The sequence below is a fragment of the Petromyzon marinus genome, chromosome 66 (genome assembly GCF_048934315.1).
Source record: "Petromyzon marinus isolate PM22_M1 ecotype Great Lakes invasive population chromosome 66, UKy_Petmar_22M1.pri1.0, whole genome shotgun sequence".
NCBI classification, from domain to species: domain Eukaryota; kingdom Metazoa; phylum Chordata; class Hyperoartia; order Petromyzontiformes; family Petromyzontidae; genus Petromyzon; species Petromyzon marinus.
Genome location: NC_133732.1, coordinates 6,918,253 through 6,940,376, shown reverse-complemented (window position 1 = coordinate 6,940,376; position 22,124 = coordinate 6,918,253). Strand labels below are relative to the sequence as shown.

Sequence of the window (22,124 nt, the reverse complement as noted above, 5' to 3'; positions counted from 1 at the left end):
TACAGTCGAAACGTCGTGAGAATTTTATTGTTTTATATTTTTATTATTTTATTGTTGCTGTGGTTTTCACACCTGATGATGACTGTTTGTGTTACAGCCGAAACGTCGTGAGAATTTTATTGTTTTATATTTTTTTTATTTTATTGTTTCCCTTCAACGTGACTTTACCGAAAGAACCAAGAATATGATTTGAAGCATGTTTTATATTTTTTTTGGGGGGGGGGCAGAGCTTTGTGACGTCATATTTGAGGGGGGGGTCTGACTTTTTGTGACGCCGTGTGATGAAGGAGGGGGGGTAAAAATCGTGACGTCATTTATGGACGGCCCCTTTAGGAAACGGACGCTGCGCGTCTTATCCCTGCATCTTGTTGCCACCCTGGGCGCCTGCTCCGCTCCACCTCCTCCACGTCGCCTCGAGGCCCTCTCTGAAGAAGGAGCCGTGCCCCGAAACGTCGCCCAGCACGGTAGAGGTACCCCCCCCCCCCCACGTCTAGGGTAACCACACGGTGTGTAGTAAACGCCGCCACTGTGGAGAGACAAAGGCGGCCGGGCGTGGTGCTGGCCACCCATGCCGTCGTGTGCCCTTCCGGCCTTCATAGGTGCACTCGCTATTAACAGCACTTGCCCCTACAGCCTGCTAGAGGCTACACGGGGGATCTTTGTCTGTGTATAGTTGCTACTGACAGCACTTGCCCCTACAGCCTGCTAGAGGCTACACGGGGGACCTTTGTCTGTGTCTCCTGCATAGGTGAAGCTACTCGCTGCTAGCAGCACTTGCCCCTACAGCCTGCTAGAGGCTACACGGGGGACCTTTGTGTATAGTTGCTCCTGACAGCACTTGCCCCTACAGCCTGCTAGAGGCTACACAGGGGACCTTTGTCTGTGCATAGTTGCTCCTGACAGCACTTGCCCCTACAGCCTGCTAGAGGCTACCTGGGGGACCTTTGTCTGTGTCCTTGTATGTATTTCGTATTGCCCTTTTGAGAAATAACAATAATAGTAATAATAACAAATAAATTACCCTAGCTTTCACGGAGGCCCCAGGCTTTACTTATTATAAGTTAACGATTTTAAATTCGAACAATTGTTATTGTTATTTCGTTATTATATTTTGTCATTTTTATTCGCTGCAAATGTATAAATACTGTCTCGTTAATATATATTTGCTTTTGAATTCAAGTAAAAACATTATTTTTTGCATCAACCGTACGTAGTTTTTTTTTTAAAGCGTTAAGTTCATGAAATTGTTTTGTTAGGTGTGTAAATAACGTATGTGTGTCTTTTTAGACGTGTCTGTGTGCACCTAGCCTGGCACGGACGCTGTGTATTGGTGGTAAGTGTATATGTTTGTGTGTATGTGGGGAGCGGTGGGTGTAGTGGTTAGCGCGCTGCGCTATGAACCCGGCCACCCGGGTTCGATTCCCGCTCACGGCCACCACCAGTGACGATTATCTGAACCGGTCCTGGGCCTCCCCTAGGTCGACTCAGCCTCAAATGAGTACCTGGTGCGATATGTAGTAGTGTAGTAAACATCGCCACTGGGGAGACAAAGGCGGTCGGGCGTGGTGCTGGCCACACACCCCCTCGTGTGCCACAGTGCCGGCCTTCATAGGTGCTCGCTAACAGCACTTGCCCCTGCAGTCTGTTACAGGCTACACGGGGGATCTTTGTCTTTGTTTAGCTATGTGCATCTATGCTCACGTATATTATAGGTGTGTAGTTGTGTGTCCATGTATATATATGGGTGCGTGTAGGTGTGTTGCAGCGTTAGTTTTTACGTGTATATATGCGTGTAGTTTGTGTGTTAGTTCATGTATCTATGTGCGTAGCTGCGTCTGTGTCGTAGTTTTTACGTACATAAGTGAAACCTCGTTAATGCGGTAGTTGATCATTCATAATCGGGAGATAATTCTGCACGGCTGCGCTCTCGGCATGCATGCGGCATATTCGCACTTCGCCAATGTGCCGAATTGCCGCACAGAATACTCAAATTTCGTGGCATAGCCACGACCAATACAATTGCTCGGTCTGGTGACAGCGCGCGTGGTGAGCATTCGTGCAGACCAGTCGCTTTGGACTTCACCTTGTTCACGCACCCTGTGCAACCAACCCTCTCGGAAATGTCCTCTGCGCCCACATCAAGAAGTAATCGAAAGGAACTGAAGTATAGAGTGAGGGAAAAAAAGTATTTGATCCCCTGCTGATTTTGTACGTTTGCCCACTGACAAAGAAATGATCAGTCTATAATTTTAATGGTAGGTTTATTTGAACAGTGAGAGACAGATTAACGACAAAAAAATCCAGAAAAAACGCATGTCAAAAATGTTATAAATTGATTTGCATTTTAATGAGGGAAATAAGTATTTTGACCCCCGCTCAATCAGGAAGATGTCTGACTCCCAGGTGTCTTTTATACAGGTAACGAGCTGAGATTAGGAGCACACTCTTAAAGGGAGTGCTCCTAATCTCAGCTTGTTACCTGTATAAAAGACACCTGTCCACAAAAGCAATCAATCAATCACATTCCAAACTCTCCACCATGGCTAAGACCAAAGAGCTCTCCAAAGATGTCAGGGACAAGATTGTAGACCTACACAAGGCAGGAATCGGCTACAAGACCATTGCTAAGCAGTTTGGCGAGAAGGTGACAACAGTTGGTGCGATTATTCGCAAATGGAAGAAACACAAAAGAACTGTCAATCTCCCACGGCATGGGGCTCCATGCAAGATCTCACCTCGTGGAGTTGCAATGATCATGAGAACGGTGAGGAATCAGCCCAGAACTACACGGGAGGATCTTGTCAATGATCTCAAGGCAGCTGGGACCATAGTCACCAAGAAAACAATTGGTAACACACTCTGTGGTTTTATTCGGTAAAGTCACGTAGGTAAAAAAATAAAATAACAAAAAATCACGACGTTTCGGCCACAACACAAGTGGCCTTCATCAGGTGAAGGGACCGGACTGTCCAGAGAACAGCGCTGGAGTGAACACAGCCAAGCCCAGACCGCGTCCTTCAAGCTGTGTGGGAGCAAACAAAGTGCCTTGACAAAGGAGTTAGCATAAAGATTAGCATGTAATTGGGGGATTAGCTTGATGCACGTAGAGGGAACATGTTCAGACCGGTGAAGGGGGGGGGGGAGTTTACATAATGTTAGTGTGAAGGGAAAATAAGCAGCTGTGAAAGTTTGGGATACCACTACTTGAAAAAATATACTGTACCATTGAAAATTAGTTTAATGTTTGGTTTGATTTAGAACATCTTTCCAGTGATTGCTTAATTTGAAACCATCCTCTCGGTTGAAATTGTGTCTTTGTAAATCTGAATTGCCTCGTGGACAAATCTCTGATAAAAACCGGTAGGTTTGCAGAGAACCTTGGTATCGGAGAAAACTATATCGTGATCACCCACAGCATTGTAACAGTGATCAGCTACGGCAGAAGAATTCGTTCTGCCGTGTTTCAAATCTGATTTGTGCTCGCGAATTCGGTCAGAGATATGTCGTTTCGTCTCCCCAATATAGCAGTCACCACAGGTGCAGCTCAATTTGTAAACCCGGGGGTACTGTAAGTCACATGACTTTACCGAATAAAACCAAAGAGTATGGATCCTTGCAGTCACGAAAGCTTCAAATCTAGAATTGGTAACACACTACGCCATGAAGGACTGAAATCCTGCAGCGCCCGCAAAGTCCCCCTGCTCAAGAAAGCACATACATGCCCGTCTGAAGTTTGCCAATGAAATCTGAATGATTCAGAGGACAACTGGGTGAAAGTATTGTGGTCAGATGAGACCAAAATGGAGCTCTTTGGCATCAACTCAACTCGCCGTGTTTGGAGGAGGAGGAATGCTGCCTATGACCCCAAGAACACCATCCCCACCGTCAAACATGGAGATGGAAACATTATGCTTTGGGGGTGTTTTTCTGCTAAGGGGACAGGACAACTTCACCGCATCAAAGGGACGATGGATGGGGCCATGTACCATCAAATCTTGGGTGAGAACCTCCTTCCCTCAGCAAGGGCATTGAAAATGGGTTGTGGATGGGTATTCCAGCATGACAATGACCCAAAACACACGGCCAAGGCAACAAAGGAGTGGCTCAAGAAGAAGCACATTAAGGTCCTGGAGTGGCCTAGCCAGTCTCCAGACCTTAATCCCATAGAAAATCTGTGGAGGGAGCTGAAGGTTCGAGTTGCCAAACGTCAGCCTCGAAACCTGAATGACTTGGAGAAGATCTGCAAAGAGGAGTGGGACAAAATCCCTCCTGAGATGTGTGCAAACCTGGTGGCCAACTACAAGAAACGTCTTATCTCTGTGATTGCCAACAAGGGTTTTGCCACCAAGTACTAAGTCATGTTTTGCAGAGGGGTCAAATACTTATTTCCCTCATTAAAATGCAAATCAATTCATAACATTTTTGACATGCGTTTTTCTGGATTTTGTTGTTATTCTGTCTCTCACTGTTCAAATAAACCTACCATTAATATTATTGACTGATCATTTCTTTGTCAGTGGGCAAATGTACAAAATCAGCAGGGGATCAAATACTTTTTTACCTCACTGTAGTTGATTACATTCTTCCAAATATTGCTAAATTTGAGAGAGAGACAAAACACAGACACGGAGACGCAGACAGACACAAGCAGAGATAGACACAGAGACACAGAGAGAGACACATGACACACATGTCTCTATCTGTGTCTCTCTCTGCTTGTGTGTCTATATGTCTCCGTATCTGTGTTTTGTCTCTCTCTCAAATTTAGCAATATTTGGGTTCATGTAGGGCAGGGGTGGGGAACGCGAAATCATTTGGGTCTGGCCCTGCCAAGCCAACCGCAGGCGGGACTCGAAATTCAATAAATCTAGGAGCAAACCTGTTGCTAGTAGCAACATCATCAATACCAGCTAACATCATCACCACGCCTCGCCAAAGAGAAGCAGTTCCAGCCCATCGCATTAGCGGTGAGTTAATGAAATGTTTGACCAAATATAACGGGCTTATTTTTAAGTTGATAATTTTGTATGGCCCCGCGAATGATGTTACAAATATCCAAATGGCCCTTGGCAGAAAAAAAAAAGGTTCCTCCACCCCTGCTGCAGGGAAACAAAAAGAAGGACGCAGGTGGGTGTCTTATTTGGAACCGTGAACCAAACCCCTCGTCGTGAGTTTGCGGACCGTGGATTTACCGGCTACGGCAGTTCTCAAGAATGTAACCACCGTGATGAGCAAGTTTTTAAAGTAGACCTCGCATCCTAGATGATCATGGTGGAAATGGGCCGGTTGTGGAAATGGGCCGGTTGTGGAAATGGGCCGGAACACCGTGGTATGAGTGAGAATTTAAACCCGACTGCATTTGGGAAGGAATCAAGGATTCGTCGTATTTATTTCATTCACAGATAGACACTTTTACGATTTCTCTTTACAATCACCGACATATGTAACGTAGGCTAAACGATCGACCCAAAACACACAGCCAAGGCAACAAAGGAGCGGCTCAAGAAGAAGCACATTAAGGCCCTGGAGTGGCCTAGCCAGTCTCCAGACCTTAATCCCATAGAAAATCTGTGGAGGGAGCTGAAGGTTCGAGTTGCCAAACGTCAGCCTCGAAACCTGAATGACTTGGAGAAGATCTGCAAAGAGGAGTGGGACAAAATCCCTCCTGAAATGTGTGCAAACCTGGTGGCCAACTACAAGAAACGTCTGACCTCTGTGATTGCCAACAAGGGTTTTGCCACCAAGTACTAAGTCATGTTTTGCAGAGGGGTCAAATACATATTTCCCTCATTAAAATGCAAATAAATTTATAACATTCTTGACATGCGTTTTTCTGGATTTTGTTGTTGTTATTCTGTCTCTCACTGTTCAAATAAACCTACCATTAAAATTATAGACTGATCATTTCTTTGCCAGTGGGCAAACGTACAAAATCAGCAGGGGATCAAATACTTTTTTTCCCTCACTGTAAGTCCATAAGTCTGCGGGATAAATCCAAAGTTTTGGATAGAATTGATGCGGGTGCGCCAATGCGTATGGTGTGCGAAGAGTTTGACATAAAATCAGGCACCTTTTACGACATCAAGAAAGGCCGGGAGAAGATCAGGAAGCATGCCTTAACCTTGGAGGATCCTAGTGGCTCCAAAAGGGTACAGAAGAGGATCAAGGCCACGAAGTTTGTCGACCTGGATAGTGCAGTGTTCAAGTGGTACAAACAGGAGCGTGCAGCTGGCGTGAACGTTCGCGGCGTGGACATTCAACACGCTGCAGTACGCCTGGCGCAGCGCCTGCATATTCAGGACTTCAACGCAGGCGCTTCCTGGCTGTTCAACTTTCGAAGTCGTCACTGCATGGGAAACCGCCAAGTTGTTGGAGAGTCTGCAAGTGCTGACCAGGCCAGTGTTGATCCCTTTAGGAAGCGCCTGGTCGAGATTATTGAAGAATCACAACTCACGGCCCGGGTATACAACGCTGATGATACAGGCCTCTTGGGATTTTTTGTTTGTTATTGGGGCAGGAGGCAATGTACATAATTTGTGAATATTGGAAAATTCGGCAAGGCCAGATCACCATGTGTTGAATTAACAAGGTTTTACTGTACGTGTGCGTGCTTCATTAGTAGGGAGTGTTAGTGCAGCGGTTAGCGCGCTGCGTTATGAATCCGGCGACCAGAGTTCGATTCCCGCTCACGGCCACCACCAGTGACGATTATCTGAACCGGTCCTGGTCCTCACCTAGGTCGATTCAGCCTCAAATGAGTACCTGGTGCGGTGTGTAGTAAACATCACGACTGGGAACACAAAGGCGGTCGGACGTGGTGGTGGCCAAACAACCTCCTCATGCGCTGTGCCGGCTGGCCATCATAGTTGCTACTCGCTAACAGCACTTGCCCCAACAGTCTGTTGAAGCTATATGGGGGATCTTTGTATATTTTTCGTGTGTGCTTCATTTTTGTGACCTGCCAGCAAGCCTTTTGACACTTCACCTGGCTTCGAGGGGCAGTTAGCCTGACACAAGCGTCGTGGTGACGTCATCATCATTTAGTGTTTGCACGTATGTGGGGAGTGATAGCGCATTAGTTAGCGTGCTGTGCTATGAATCCACATAGACCCAACATCGATGCCCGCTCACGACCAATATCAGTGAAGAATTTGTGAACCGATCCTGGGCCTCCATTAGATTTCCTAAAATGAGCGCTTGGTGCAGTTCGTAAACATCACCACTAGGGAGACAAAGGTGGCCAGACAGGGTATTGGCCACAACACCCCCTTAATAAGTGCGAACTAGCATTACTTGTCCCATTTGTCTTCGTGGCTGTGTGGAGATAATCTTGATTTGAAGCTTTCGTGACTGCAGGAATCCATACTCTTTGGATCTTTCGGTAAAGTCACGTAGGTATAAAATTAAATAAATCACGACGTTTCGGGCACAACACAAGCGTCCATCAGGTGGGAAAGCATGGCCTTCTGCTGAGGCAGACTGGTTTAAAAGGTTTGAAATGGGTGTAGCTCAAGGGTTATAAAGAAGTGGCCGGGGCTAGTGATGGTTTGCCTTGCAGTGAAACGCACACCTGACGAGGTGTCTGGGTGCCTGTGTCCTATCAGATGGCGTCACACGTGGAGTTGCCATTCATCAAACAAGAACACGATGAAACTTCAAGCCCCAGGATGTATCCCGACGTGACGGTGAAGTTGGATGCTGGTAAGATTACACTGCTTGTGGCCAGGTGTTCGGCAACCTTTCAAAGAAGGAGAGCCATTTTATTGGTCTTTGATCAAAATAGCTCGAGAACCGTATCACACACACAGAGCTACGTGTACACAAAACACAGCAGCAGGTATACAGCAGATAACCAACACGTTCTGACTTCAATAAACAAAATAGGCGATGGAATAAACTGTCTATTGTGTCTAGTTGTCTTTCCCCGCTTAGTTATTCTTTATCATTACAGTTTCTACATTCTTTTGTCACCAAGCCATTCCATAGCGACCCCATTCCCTGCCATATTTAATCAATTATCTTTACGTTAAATTACGTTTTAAGATGAATGTTTTTTTTTAAACCGGCTACCCGCAAGGGGGCATCCAAACTAGTCGCTATACGGCTCCGGTGCCCGCAGGTTGCCGACCCCCTGCATATGAACGAACAACGTGGAATGTGCCCAAGCTCGTCACATCTCGCAAAGCTAAGCAGGGTTCCAGTCTTGAGTCATGCTTGCGTGGGGCACCGATTTGGAAGTTACCGTCTGTCACAGTGGAGTGTGTGAACGCGTGTGTGTGCGCGCAGGACCGGCTGTCAAGGAAGAAGATGGTGGGAGTCTGGGCACTGATATGATGAATATTGCGTTGAAAACTGAAGTGGACGATAATGGTAAGATCCCCTGAATACAGCTAGGTACAGCAAAACCAAGAAACTAAGAATTCCAGCAATATAAGGATAAATGACTAACCGGCCAGTTTTACTGCATTATTTTCTGTATTCTATCTCCCATCCATCAAAGACAACAATTAATTTTCTATATGACAGGTCCATATCTGAAGATTGAAGGGATCAGTGAGAGGCCAGAGGAGCCGGAAGATTCCCATGAATGTCTGGCCGCCTCAGACCAGAACTTCATCGAGGTGGAGTTATCAGAGGAGGACAGTTGTAAAGGTGAGTTTCCTTTGGTCACGTCATGGAGAAAAATGCAATGTTTTCTTGTATTATCACCAGCCATATTCCACGGTGGCGAGATGACCTTGATGCCTGTATATTTAGAGTTTGCATGTTCTCCCAATTTTTATCCGGGTACTCCCGTTTTCCTCCTCCACATTTAGAAACATGCGTTTAGAGAATTTGGCTGCAATGAAATGTCCATGTAATACGCCACTTTGTTGAGCTATCATGTGTGGCCAGGTCGCTTCTGAAAAATAACTACAGTGAGGGAAAAAAGTATTTGATTCCCTGCTGATTTTGTACGTTTGCCCACTGACAAAGAAATGATCAGTCTATAATTTTAATGCTAGGTTTATTTGAACAGTGAGAGACAGAATAACAACAAAAAAATCCAGAAAAACGCATGTCAAAAATGTTATAAATTGATTTGCATTTTAATGAGGGAAATAAGTATTTGACACCCTCTCAATCAGAAAGATTTCTGGCTCCCAGGTGTCTTTTATACAGGTGTAGTGGTCGACTTGACGCAGACAACTTTATTGTTTTCTCCGACACCACTTTTATTACAACTCTTCACATTATGTCTGTGACTTCGTCATTCCGCTTAGCCGCAGCTCGCTTGCCGTGCTCCGCCCATCTCGCTCACTCCGCTTCCTCCCCTATCCCTCACTGTCCCTCTGTGTCATCCCTCTGCGTCATCCCTGTCTCTCTTCGTCACTCGCTGTCTCTCTCCGTCACTCGATGTCTCCTCTCCCGCTGTCTCTGTATCTCGCTCCCGCTCTGTCTCTGCCTCTCTCTGCCCGTCTCTGCTTGTCTCTGCTTGTCTCTACTTGTCTCTGCTTCTCCCTATACCACAGCTAGCCTGTTCTGTCTCCTATGTCTTCGCTCCGGTTCTCCCCGACCTGCTTCGTTCCAGTCCCAGCGACAGCTCCCCTCGTTCTTCCCGTCTCCCGAATATATCCCCGTTCTCATTACCAACCAATGAATTAGGCCGTGTGCCACCGATGCCCCGCGTCCCCCCGCACCCCCCCGCAGCTGTTACTTGCCCCCTCTATTACCAGACATTCCGGCGCCACTCCGCCCTTAACAACCCCGGCCAATCACCGCCATACATTGCTTACCAACTTAATTGGCCCGTTATTACTTCACAGTTCCCCGCTGCTGCACCTGGCCGGCCCGACATAACCCCACTGTCCATAACTCACGCGTCTTTACCATACCATCCACCCTGTATGAGCGTTTTAATCCACGACATCACCACCCCCCCCCCCCCCACAACAACAATCCGACACCTGAACAGTGGTGAGCAACAATAACATCATACAACAATTAACAACAATGGCGTCGCTTAACGACGTATGTACAGCAGCCGTTTAAGGCGCGTTGTCAATGGAAAGTCCTTCCTCGGGAGCGGGTTCCAGCGGCTGGTCCATCACCCCTGAAAGGGTCAATACGGGACAAGGGCGGGGAACGCTCCCTCGTTAACACGGGGCTGCGTCCTGTCCTCGATGCGTGCCCCTCCTCGTCGCAGCGATCATCAGCTGGCGTGATCGCATCCCGCTCCTGTGCATCCCGGGCCGCTTCCCGAGGTTGTGGCTGTCCAACCGGCCTACGGCCAGAGAATCTGCCAGAAAGCCTCCTCCGAGTTAATAATGGCGGTCCTGCAGGCACATGGGAGGCAGACTGCTGAGGCGCGTTCACATACGACCATACCACAGGTTCGTCGGACACATCCAACACAGGCCGCTTTGGGATGGGAGATGACGCGTCGTAGGGAGGTACAAATTTCTTAAGACGCGACGGGTGAACATGCCATACGCGGCGACCAAAGCGAATCCATACACTCTGGTCCCGACGAGTTTCCACAATCTCGACGGGGCTCTGCCAGGGTCGATGGAACTTTGGAGACGTGCCCACTGGCACCATGGGGCAGTGCAGCCAAGCCCTGTCCCCCACACGCCAGGGCTCCCAAGGAGGCTGTGTGCCATGCAACCGTTCGTTGGCGGCTTGCCGTCTCGCGGTGTTACCCAACGAGGCCTCCCTAGCCTCCTTCAGACGGTCCAATGCCACCTGCATGGGGGCAGGTACCGCCGACGACTTCCCTCGCGCCTGCACGTCCAATCTGACCAGGGCCGCGGCCTCCGGCTCCCGACCGTACATTAAATAGAAGGGCGAGTACCCCGTCGAGGCATGCAGGGCCAGCCTGTAAGCGGCTAGGGTTGCCTGAACGTATAGATCCCAATCATTCTGCGCGGAGTTGACCTGTTGGCATAGCATAGACGTTAGCGTCCTATGCAGGCATTCGACCATCCCGTCAGTTTGCGGGTGGTACGGGGACGTCTGAATCTTTTTAGTTCCTAGTGAATCACACGCTTCTTTAAGTAACCGGGATGATAAATTTTTGCCTTGATCGGTGAGCAGGTGTTCCGGGGCACCTTTATCAAGGACGTATCCTTGCAGGAAAGCTTCAGCGATCGACCCCGCAGATTGGTCCACCAATGGCCATGGCATAGGCCAGCGAGTGAGGTACTCGATGCCCACGAGCAAGTATTTGTGACCCCTTGGGGTGACGGGAAACGGACCCAATATGTCTAGGGCAACAATTTTGTTGACACGGGAAACCTGTATCGATTGCAATGGCACGCGATAGGGTTGCGCCGGCACCTTCCGCTGTGCGCATTTGTGGCAGGACTTAGTAAATCGTTGAACATCGTTATGCATGCCCGGCCAGTAAAAATCCTTCCCCAAGGTCAGCGCGGTTTTTTTTTCACCCAAATGCATCAGTTTCTCATGCGTATCATGAATGAGCTTTCCTCGCAACTACAACGGACAACAACATATAATTTTTGCAGTTCGACGTCCCAGCGCACGAGGAGACCGTCGATAAGCCGAAGGAAGGGGCGATCCTCCGATCCCCTCGAACGAGAGGCCCGAAGCCTCATTCTGGCCAGGGAGGAATCCTCCATCTGTAGGCGCTTCCAATGGGCCAGCGTCAACCCCAATATGCCGGACGCCTCGGCGGGAACCCCCTCCGCTGTGACCGAATCGGCTGCGGCGACCATAGCCGGAACGCCCTGCAGCGGTGGACCGCAACGCAGCGAGCCCTCTGCACACCGACACGAGCCGGTCGGCTGCGGCAACCGCGATAAAGCGTCGGCGTTGACATGACGCGTCCCCTTCCTATGTTGGATCGTAAAGGAATACCCTTGCAGGATTTTGAGCCAACGGGCCATCTGGCCCGAAGGCTGGTCAACCCGCAAGGAGTATTGCAGTGCCGCCTGGTCAGTGCGGACCAAAAATTCCCTGCCATACAAGTACGGTCGGTACAGCCGGACAAAGTGCATGATGGCCAGCAGTTCCCTGCGCGTCACGCAAGTTTTTAGCTCAGTCGGAGACAACACGTGGCTGCCGTACGCCACAACTCTCTCAACACCGTCGATATTTTGCGACAAGATGGCGCCTATGCCAGTGTCACTGGCATCTGTGTCAAGGATAAACATTTTCATGAATTCCGGATATCCAAGCGGCGGCGCGTCCGCCAAAGCGCCCCGAAGTGTCTCATATGAACGCTGTTCCTCGTCACCCCAGAGGAACTTCTTACCCTTACCGGTCAACGTGTGCAGCGGCCTTGCAATTGTGCCAAAATCTTTCATGAATTGGCGGTAATATGACGCAAAGCCCACGAAGCTACGCACTTCTGACACCGTTTTTGGCACTGGCCACGTGCGTACGCAGCTCGTTTTGTCCGGATTAGTGGCGACTCCCGATGCACTAACAACGCGACCCAAGTATTTAACGGACGTCCTCAGCAAATGGCACTTTTGGGGCTTAAATTTAAAGTTGGTGTGCCGCACTCGGCCAAACACGGCACGCAACCGCTGCAAATGTTCGTCAAAATCTTTACTGAAAACAATGACGTCGTCAAGGTATATTAAGCACGATTCCCACTGCAATCCGGGCAACACAAGTTCCATCAGGTGTTGGAAGGTGGCCGGCGTGGAGTGGAGCCCCATCGGAAGCACGTTAAATTGGAACAATCCCTGTGGTGTTTGGAAGGCAGTTTTTGGCTTAGACTCCTCGTCCAAAGGCAATTGCCAAAATCCCGACAAGAGGTCGAGGGTCGAGAAACATTTCGCGCTGGACAGGGCGTCTAACGAATCATCAATGCGTGGGAGCGGGTACGCATCCGCAACAGAAATCTTATTGAGTTTGCGATAGTCGACGCAAAATCGCAGGGACCCGTCACGTTTCTTAACCAGTACGATAGGAGCCCCCCACGGGCTGGAGGAAGGAGAAACAATCTCTTGTTCCAACATTTCATCCACGGTTTGCCGAATACAATCTTTTTCCAGCGGACTCATGCGATGGGAATTTAGGCGAATCGGGGATGCATCTTTAGTTTCTATGTGATGCCGCAACAGGGACGTACGACCAACATCATATTTGCCCGAACTGAAAACAGCCCTGAACTCCCAACAGCAGCCCATGGAGAGACGACCGCTGCACAGGCGTCAGCTCGGGGTTCTGGATGCACAAATCACGCAACCTGTCTGGTTCATTGTCGCTCGATGGCAATGCATCCCCCACACCCGTTGCCAAGCACGCCTCCCCTTCCGAACCCGGCGCTGCCGTCGCATGCGCTAGCGTGGTCCCCTCTTGAATGACAATGGGCTCGTGCCCCGCATTGACAATCTGTATAAAGGGGTCGCAATTTGCCGGTACCATCGTCAAAGCCCCGACCAAGGTGGGCGTCCGTGACACAGTATTGGAAGGTGTTAGCAATATTCCCCCCACCGGATTATCTAAAGGCAAGCCCTTTTTGAAGCGCAGCGGCATGAGCATCTGCGTGGCAGGCGGAACACGCACTGTGCGGCTAACTACGGCCTGCACCACGCCGTTTGCCGCCCTCAATTTAGACGGGGTTCCCAAAAATTTAAGACATTTCCCAGACGGCAATTCCAAACAACCCCTCTCTATTGAGATCTTGAGCAGCATCCTCTGCAAAAAATCCGTACCCAGCAAACACGGTACCGCCAAGGCTGTGGACACCAAAATATACCCCGTCACGCACACCTCCCCGATCTGGATTGTTGCGAGCATGCGGCCTAAAATCCCAAGGCTACCCCCATTTGGCGCTATACACGGCCCGTCAACCGGTTCCAAGGCCTGGGGCGAGGTTGGCAATGAACGAAAAGTCTGTAAGGAGATGAGGGTCGCCGAAGCCCCAGTATCGACAATGACCCTGACCATCACCCCTTGAATAAGCGCCATCACGTCCGACGAGCCCAGCGCGGCACCCAAAACGCGATGTACCAATGCGCCCCACACAACCTGGCTGTGCGAAGCGTACGAATGAGCGGTTACAATGTGAGGTGGTGCGGATGGGTGATGTGGGGAAAGCGGCCGTGTATAGAATGCATCGCGACTTGCCTGTGAACCTCGGAGCGGGGGAAAATCCTTGGTTGTAGTCGGTCGGCGCCCTTGGAAAAGCGCCCCTGCGCCGCCAGCAGTCGCGGGCGAGGTGTCCTCGCTGTCCGCACTCGTGGCACGCCCGCTGTGCGCCACCTCCGTACATCGCGGGGCGACGTGGCGTGCCCGCAGGCGGCAATCCGGCTGCCGCTGCAGCCGGCGGTGGCTCCTCCAGCTCCACCGCGCACCCGGACACGTTGGCGCTCACCATCAGAGGCTGTGCCTCCGCCACCGTTGGTTCGTCGCGGAGGTCCAGGTTGACTTGAAAGGATTACGCGTAGCTCCTTCGCCAACAGCAATAGCTTCTCCTGGGCCAGAGAGTCTAGGGCCGCCTGGTCCATCGCCGGGTAGGCTGCTTGCGCGAAGGCCAACAGCTCGCTGCGGAATGCAAGGGGAGATTCTGTGCCCTCCCGCTTCCTTTGCTGAAATTTACATTTGGCGACCGAACGCGGCTCGTACACGACCTGCATAGCTGCGAACGCCCCCGCCAGCGACGCCCAATTGTCGGCCGGAATCCCGTTGAATGTCGCCAGCGAGTCGTCATCGAGGGCAGTCGGCAGGGTCCGCAGCGCATCACTCTCCATCCATTCGAGTGATTGATACGCCACTCGGATCCGTCGCATAAACGCCGTCCAATCGCCAACCTTGGCCTCGAAGCGTTGGACATGAAGCTGCCATCTCGAACCCGGGGGTGGTGACCCTAGCACCCCATCGGCGCCCGATTCCGCTGGCAGCGCCGCGGGGGGTGCGGCGCGGGAACGGCCGCGGGCCGGCGTGGCACCGTCGGCAACACCCGTTCCGTTGTCATAAAGCGGTCGAACGCCTCCGTCAGCGTCGCCAGCCTGGTCTCCCACTGGGTCATGAGGGCCCTCCATTCTTGAGTTGGCCCCGGGGTCTCGGCCCCGCTCGGTCCGTCCTCCCGCCCCGCAGACACCTGGTCGCCCAGGTCCGCCGGGGGAGCAGGACCTTCTTGCCCGGACGCGGGAATCACGTCCATGTCGTTGCTGTCGTCGGACGAGTCCGTCGGCACGTTCTTTCGATTAGCCGATTTCTTTGACATGTCAGCATTGTTCCGTAGTCACTTCTGACACCAAATGTAGTGGTCGACTTGACGTGGACAACTTTATTGTTTTCTCCGACACCACTTTTATTACAACTCTTCACATTATGTCTGTGACTTCGTCATTCCGCTTAGCCGCAGCTCGCTTGCCGTGCTCCGCCCATCTCGCTCACTCCGCTTCCTCCCCTATCCATCACTGTCCCTCTGCGTCGTCCCTCTGCGTCGTCCCTGTCTCTCTTCGTCACTCGCTGTCTCTGTCTCCCTACGTCGTTCGCTGTCTCTGTCTCTCTCCGTCACTCGATGTCTCTGTCTCTCCGTCGTTCGCTGTCTCTGTCCGTCGCTCGATGTCTCCTCTCCCGCTGTCTCTGTATCTCTCTGCCTGTCTCTGCTTGTCTCTGCCTGTCTCTGCCTGTCTCTGCTTGTCTCTGCTTGTCTCTGCTTCTCCCTATTCCACTGCTAGCCAGTTCTGTCTTTGTTCCAGTCCCAGCGACAGCTCCCCTCGTTCTTCCCGTCTCCAGAATATATCCCCGTTCTCATTACCAACCAATTAATTAGGCCGCGTGCCACCGACGCCCCGCGTCCCCCCGCACCCCCCCGCAGCTGTTACTTGCCCCCTCTATTACCAGACATTCCGGCGCCACTCCGCCCTTGACAACAACCCCAGCCAATCACCGCCATACATCGCTTACCAACTTAATTGGCCCGTTATTACTTCACAATTCCCCACCGCCGCACCTGGCCGGCCCGACGTAACCCCACTGTCCATAACTCGCGCGTCTTTACCATCCACCCTGTATGCGCGTTTTAATCCACGACACAGGTAATGAGCTGAGATTAGGAGCACACTCTTAAAGGGAGTGCTCCTAATCTCAGCTTGTTACCTGTCCACAGAAGCAATCAAACAATCAGATTCCAAACTCTCCACCATGGCCAAGACCAAAGAGCTCTCCAAGGATGTCAGGGACAAGATTGTAGACCTACACAAGGCTGGAATGGGCTACAAGACCATTGCCAAGCAGCTTGGTGAGAAGGTGACAACAGTTGGTGCGATTATTCGCAAATGGAAGAAACACAAAATAACTCTCAATCTCCCTCGGCCTGGGGCTCCATGCAAGATCTCACCTCGTGGAGTTGCAATGATCATGAGAACGGTGAGGAATCAGCCCAGAACTACACGGGAGGATCTTGTCAATGATCTCAAGGCAGCTGGGACCATAGTCACCAAGAAAACAATTGGTAACACACTACGCCGTGAAGGACTGATATCCTGCAAGGCCCGCAAGGTCCCCCTGCTCAAGAAAGCACATATACATGCCCGTCTGAAGTTTGCCAATGAACATTCGGAATGATTCAGAGGACAACTGGGTGAAAGTGTTGTGGTCAGATGAGGCCAAAATGGAGTTCTTTGGCATCAACTCAACTCGCCGTGTTTGGAAGAGGAATGCTGCCTATGACCCCAAGAACACCATCCCCACCGTCAAACATGGAGGTGGAAACATTATGCTTTCGGGGTGTTTTTCTGCTAAGGGGACAGGACAACTTCACCGCATCAAAGGGACGATGGACGGGGCCATGTACCGTCAAATCTTGGGTGAGAACCTCCTTCCCTCAGCCAGGGCATTGAAAATGGGTCGTGGATGGGTATTCCAGCATGACAATGACCAAATACACACGGCCAAGGCAATAAAGGAGTGGCTCAAGAAGAAGCACATTAAGGTCCTGGAGTGACCTAGCCAGTCTCCAGACCTTAATCCCATATAAAATCTGTGGAAGGAGCTGAAGGTTCGAGTTGCCAAACGTCAGCCTCAAAACCTTAATGACTTGGAGAAGATCTGCAAAGAGGAGTGGGACAAAATCTCTCCTGAGATGTGTGCAAACCTGGTGGCCAACTACAAGAAACGTCTGACGTCTGTGATTGCCAACAAGGGTTTTGCCACCAAGTACTAAGTCATGTTTTGCAGAGGGGTCAAATACTTATTTCCCTCATTAAAATGCAAAACAATTTATAACATTTTTGACATGCGTTTTTCTGGATTTTGTTGTTATTCTGTCTCTCATTGTTCAAATAAACCTACCATTAAAATTATAGACTGATCATTTCTTTGTCAGTGGGCAAACGTACAAAATCAGCAGGGGACCAAATACTTTTTTCCCTCACTGTATATAGCTCAGTGGGCCTTACCTGGTAACATATAAATGGTAAAAAAAGAAATAGTTTAGTTGTGTTGCTGTTGGAGTCATGACATGAGGTGAACAAATGTCCTGTTGCAACTCATCTATCGAGTCAAGTACGATCCCGCATTACATCAGAGGAGGGCTGTGGGCAATCGTAGCACGTTGGAGGAGTTTGCGAATGGTGTGCGAATACCATAAATGGTCTACGAACACCACGAATGTAGTTAGCACAGGAATAAAGCCGGGAGTAAATTACAGGTATGGTGAATGTGTGGGATTTGGAGCATGAAAATTATGCAGGTTTGTCGGCTCGGACTGTGGTAGCCGTTGGTAGTCTTAGCCACTGAGACTGGACACTGGGTTCTTAAGATAAGTGTTTCTAAGACAGAGTTGATAGCGGTAGGTAGAAACGAGGCTACTGCAGGAGGATCACCTAAAATGTTACTGGTGCTGTTTCTGGCACGCATCTTTTAGCGTTCTTGCATCAGTTGATTGAAATGTGCTTTTGCATTTTCAAAAGGTGCAGCAGATGAAGAAAAAGAAACAGAACTTCTGTGCGAGGACTGCGGGAAGGGCAGTTGCTTGGAAATAAAGACAGACAAAGCGGAATGTACAAGCAACAAGACCCCGCAAGCCTGCAAGCAGTGTGGGAAGGTACTTGAAGGCTTCGCGTTGTGCACGGCAGTGGCTACCGATGGGAGGAAGCACGTGTGCAAGGAGTGTGCCAAGGGGTTTACATCGCGTTTTGGTTTAGAGACGCACATGAGAACACACACGGGCGAGAAGCGGCACGTGTGCAACGAGTGTGGGAAGGGGTTTACAAAGCGTTCCACCTTAACCACGCACGCCATATCACACACGGGCGAGTGGCCGCACGTGTGCAAGGAGTGCGGAAAGGGCTTTGCACAACGTTCTGATTCAGAGAAACACGCAAGAACACACACCGGCGAGAAGCCGCACGTGTGCCACGAGTGTGGGAAGGGGTTTGCAACGTGTTATTCTTTAACCACGCACGCTATCTCACACACGGGCGAGTGGCCACACGTGTGCACTGAGTGTGGAAAGGGATTCGTACAGTGTTCCGATTTAGAGGAGCACACCAAAACGCACACGGGCGAGAAGCCGCACGCGTGCAACGAGTGTGGGAAGGGATTTTCACGGCGTTCTACGTTAAAGGCACACACTAGAACACACACCGGTGAAAAGCTGCACGTGTGCCACGAGTGTGGAAAGGGGTTTTCAAAGCGCTCTACCTTAACGACACACTCTATCTCGCACACGGGCGAGTGGCCGCACGTGTGCACGGAGTGTGGAAAGGGATTCGTACAGTGTTCCGATTTAGAGAAGCACTCAAGAACGCACACGGGCGAGAAGCCGCACGCGTGCAAGGAGTGCGGGAAGGGGTTTGCACGAAGTTCCACGTTAAAGGAGCACATTAGAACACACACGGGGGAGAAGCTGCACGTGTGCAAGGAGTGTGGGAAGGGGTTTTCAAAGCGCTGCACCTTAACGACGCACGCTATATCTCACACGGGCAAGTGGCCGCACGCGTGCAAGGAGTGTAAAAAGGGCTTTGCACAACTCTCCGATTTAGAGAAACACGCAAGAACACACACCGGCGAGAAGCCGCACGTGTGCAACGAGTGCGGGAAGGGGTTTGCAACGTATTATACGTTAAACACGCACGCTATATCACACACGGGCGAGTGGCCGCACGTGTGCGTGGAGTGTGGAAAGGGATTTGTACAGCGTTCCGATTTAGAGAAACACACAAGAACGCACACCGGCGAGAAGCCGCACGTATGCAACGAGTGCGGGAAGGGCTTTTCACAACGTTCCGATTTAGAGAACCATACAAGGACACACACCGATGAGAAGCCATATGTGTGCAACGAGTGCGGAAAGGGGTTTGCAAAGTTGTATACGTTAAACACGCACGCTATATCACACACTGGCGAGTGGCCGCACAAGTGCACGGAGTGCGGAAAGGGATTTACGCAGCGTTCCGATTTGGAGAAGCACACAAGAACGCACACCGGCGAGAAGCCGCACTCGTGCCAGCAATGTGGGAAGAGCTTCGCGCAGCGTTCAAATTTGGAGGCACACGCGAGAACGCACACCGGTGAGAAGCCCCATGTGTGCAAGGAGTGCGGGAAGGGCTTTTCCCATCGTTACAATTTAGAGAAACACACTAGAACACACGATGTGGAGTGAAAACTCAAATCGGAGTATTGTCCCTTTTGAAAGCAACGGTGAGTAATATTGTTTATGCAATGCTATTGTCCTACCATGTGCGTGGGTAATGTAAATGAAATTTTTTAGACAAGCCACCGTGTAATTGTGACCAACCCAAACTATGGACCGTATAGTAAACCACTGTTGTCTGGCCTTCTTCAATAGAGAAACAGCAAAACTACGCAAACTCTCTGCTGAAGCCCTCACGTGGCTAGCAGAACCTTAACATTTGTCATTCGGCTTCTGAATATACTACTATAAGCAAGAAGAGAATTGGTACATAGATGCAGAGACATTTACTGGTCCGCTCATTTACCGGTCCACACTATAGTGTTTTGATATACAGAACCATTCTGCGTTTGGCTAGATCAGCCTACTATTCAAATTGTGTAAATGACTGAATAAGCCTCAATTTTATTGAATTATATCGCTATTTCAACTTTAACTATCTTCAACTCCCCTGTTGAATGTTTTTTTTTTAGCTGTGATAATTTCATGAATCATTTTAATAAAAAAAGATCATACTGATCTGAGAGCACAAAAAGCCATTGTTCGTCGTGCTGAACGTACATGGAGGAAGTCTGGTCTCACCATACATCGCCAGATTTTTTAAAGAACAGCTACACGCCTATTTCGTCAACATTTCAACATCCCTATATTGCTAGTCGCATTCCAGTAAGTAAGGCTAATGCACGAACCTTATTCTCTACCATCAATCATCTTCTGCATAAGGTACAACAATTGTAATTCTCCTTCCACAGGCCGCTGTACTTCTATTCAGCAGTCGCTTGGGGTTAAAATTTCCACTATCTGTTCCCAATTAATATATTCCCCCTCATTGCCCTTCCATTAGACTGACCCCCATTCTGGTTTAATGGCACTCTCTCGACGAAGTTCCCCACTATTACGACCGCCGAACTCGCCTCCGATTGTTGGTTCTCGACCAACCTATTGTCCACTGGATCCATTCCCTTCCAGACCGCTTTGGGGGATAGCTTTTTCACATTGGTGCACCCTTTGTTCTTAGCATTTTCAGCATGTTCTTTGAGACTGGTGTAGTTCCTGGCACTTTTACAATGGCGGCAGTCATCCCACTTTTGAAAAAGCCACGTCTTGAACCCAAGATTACAAAAAGATATATATGTCCAATCTCCCAACTTCTTTGTCTAAGATTCTGGAATGTGCTCTGGCTTCTCGATTCCGTCAGCATCTAGCTACGTGCAACTTATCCGACCCCTTTCAGTGCTGCGCACAGCATTTAAGACGGCTCTCGTGAGGGTGACCAACGATTTATTGCTGCAAGCGGACAGGGGGCAAGCAAGTGTTCTTGTCCTGATAGACTTCAGTGCTGCGTTTGACATCATTGACCATTGGGTCCTTCTTGAACGACTCCAACACTCAGTGGGGATTTCTGGTCGTGCATTACAATGGTTTCGCTATATGCAGGATCGCGTGCATTATGCTACAATCGATGGTTACAAATCTCCAATTAGACCGGATCAATGCAGTGTTCCACAAGAATCAGTACTTGGCAGCCCTCTATTCATTACCTATATGGCACCTATGGACACGCTGCTATGACATCTGGCCTTGTCATATCACTGCTATGCTGATACCTAAAATTCATGTCCGCATAGGTTCCGATTGTGCGAGGACAGTCTATTCATCCAACCTTCCCCTATAATTCCCATACCTCGACCCTCCTCACGCAACTGCACTGGCTTCATGTGTACTATGTTCAAATTCCCCACGCTGGTCTACAGATCCCTTCATGTCCTTGCCCCACCATATCTTGCCACGCTCGTAGCTCGCTACGTGCCTTCTTGCCCTCTACGTTCTCAATCATTGCTCTGTTCCTCCTCCTTGTGCTGAATCACGCTTTCCCTCTTTTTCTCTTCTTGCCCCCCTTCACTCAAACAAAATTCCCCTCCACATTAAACAGTCACGTTCACTCGCTAGGTTCCGCTCTGCACTCAAAACTCACTTATTTTCCCCTAGCTCACCCCACGACCCCTTAATGTCCCCCCACTGTTACTTTTCCCACTTCATATTCTCATATGGCTTTCACCCATTCAATCCATTCATCATCATTGACTGTCATCATTTTCCTTTCACCGAATTCACGCATCACAGATTTTCCCATTGCTTCCTCTCATCTATTTAATCTACTTAATCTCCACCATTACATTCATATGTACCATTGTTAATTCTTTGTAAGGCGTCTTGGTTAAGGCGCTATACAACTTCCTTTAAGATAAGATTGTCTGCATCATTATCTCTAGTAAGATCTTGGCTTCACAATAATTTTCTCTTATGGAATGCCAACAAAACTGAGTTCATAGCCATTGGTTCCCCCTTACAGTTATCTAAAATTAGATCACTATGTTTGTCTACAGATAGTCATGATGTCTCCATCACAGGAGATCAGAAATGTTGGTGTACAATTTAATCAGTAGTTATCCTTTGAGGCACATGTATCTAGAGTGGTCAGAACATACTTTTTCCACCTAAGAAATGTCTGGCTGCGTTG

At 49.6% G+C, this 22,124-nt stretch overlaps 1 protein-coding gene across 5 annotated transcripts; it reads left to right on the top strand.

The window, feature by feature from the left end:
* Positions 1 to 311: 311 nt before the first annotated feature.
* On the top strand, positions 312 to 20,755 carry LOC116956620 (uncharacterized). Of its 5 annotated transcripts, none has more exons than XM_032978371.2 (6): positions 313 to 464; positions 1,288 to 1,333; positions 7,605 to 7,701; positions 8,287 to 8,370; positions 8,527 to 8,652; positions 17,886 to 20,755. In XM_032978371.2, the coding sequence occupies exons 3-6, from the start codon at positions 7,605 to 7,607 to the stop codon at positions 19,571 to 19,573; spliced, it is 1,995 nt and encodes a 664-aa protein (XP_032834262.1). In that variant the 5' UTR covers positions 313 to 464; positions 1,288 to 1,333; the 3' UTR covers positions 19,574 to 20,755. The 5 variants fall into 5 exon arrangements, with proteins under 5 accessions (XP_032834259.1, XP_032834262.1, XP_032834258.1 ...); XM_032978367.2 differs by having other exon boundaries at positions 17,880 to 20,755; XM_032978369.2 differs by having other exon boundaries at positions 313 to 470; positions 17,880 to 20,755.
* The last annotated feature ends 1,369 nt before the right edge of the window (positions 20,756 to 22,124 follow it).

Bases quoted from the DNA above. Each gene is read 5' to 3' on its own strand.
- LOC116956620 (XM_032978368.2), top strand. From the start codon at position 7,605: ATGGCGTCACACGTGGAGTTGCCATTCATCAAACAAGAACACGATGAA. The intron at 7,702-8,286 runs GTAAGATTACAC...GTGTGCGCGCAG, and splicing joins GACGGTGAAGTTGGATGCTG to GACCGGCTGTCAAGGAAGAA. The intron at 8,371-8,526 runs GTAAGATCCCCT...TCTATATGACAG, and splicing joins AACTGAAGTGGACGATAATG to GTCCATATCTGAAGATTGAA.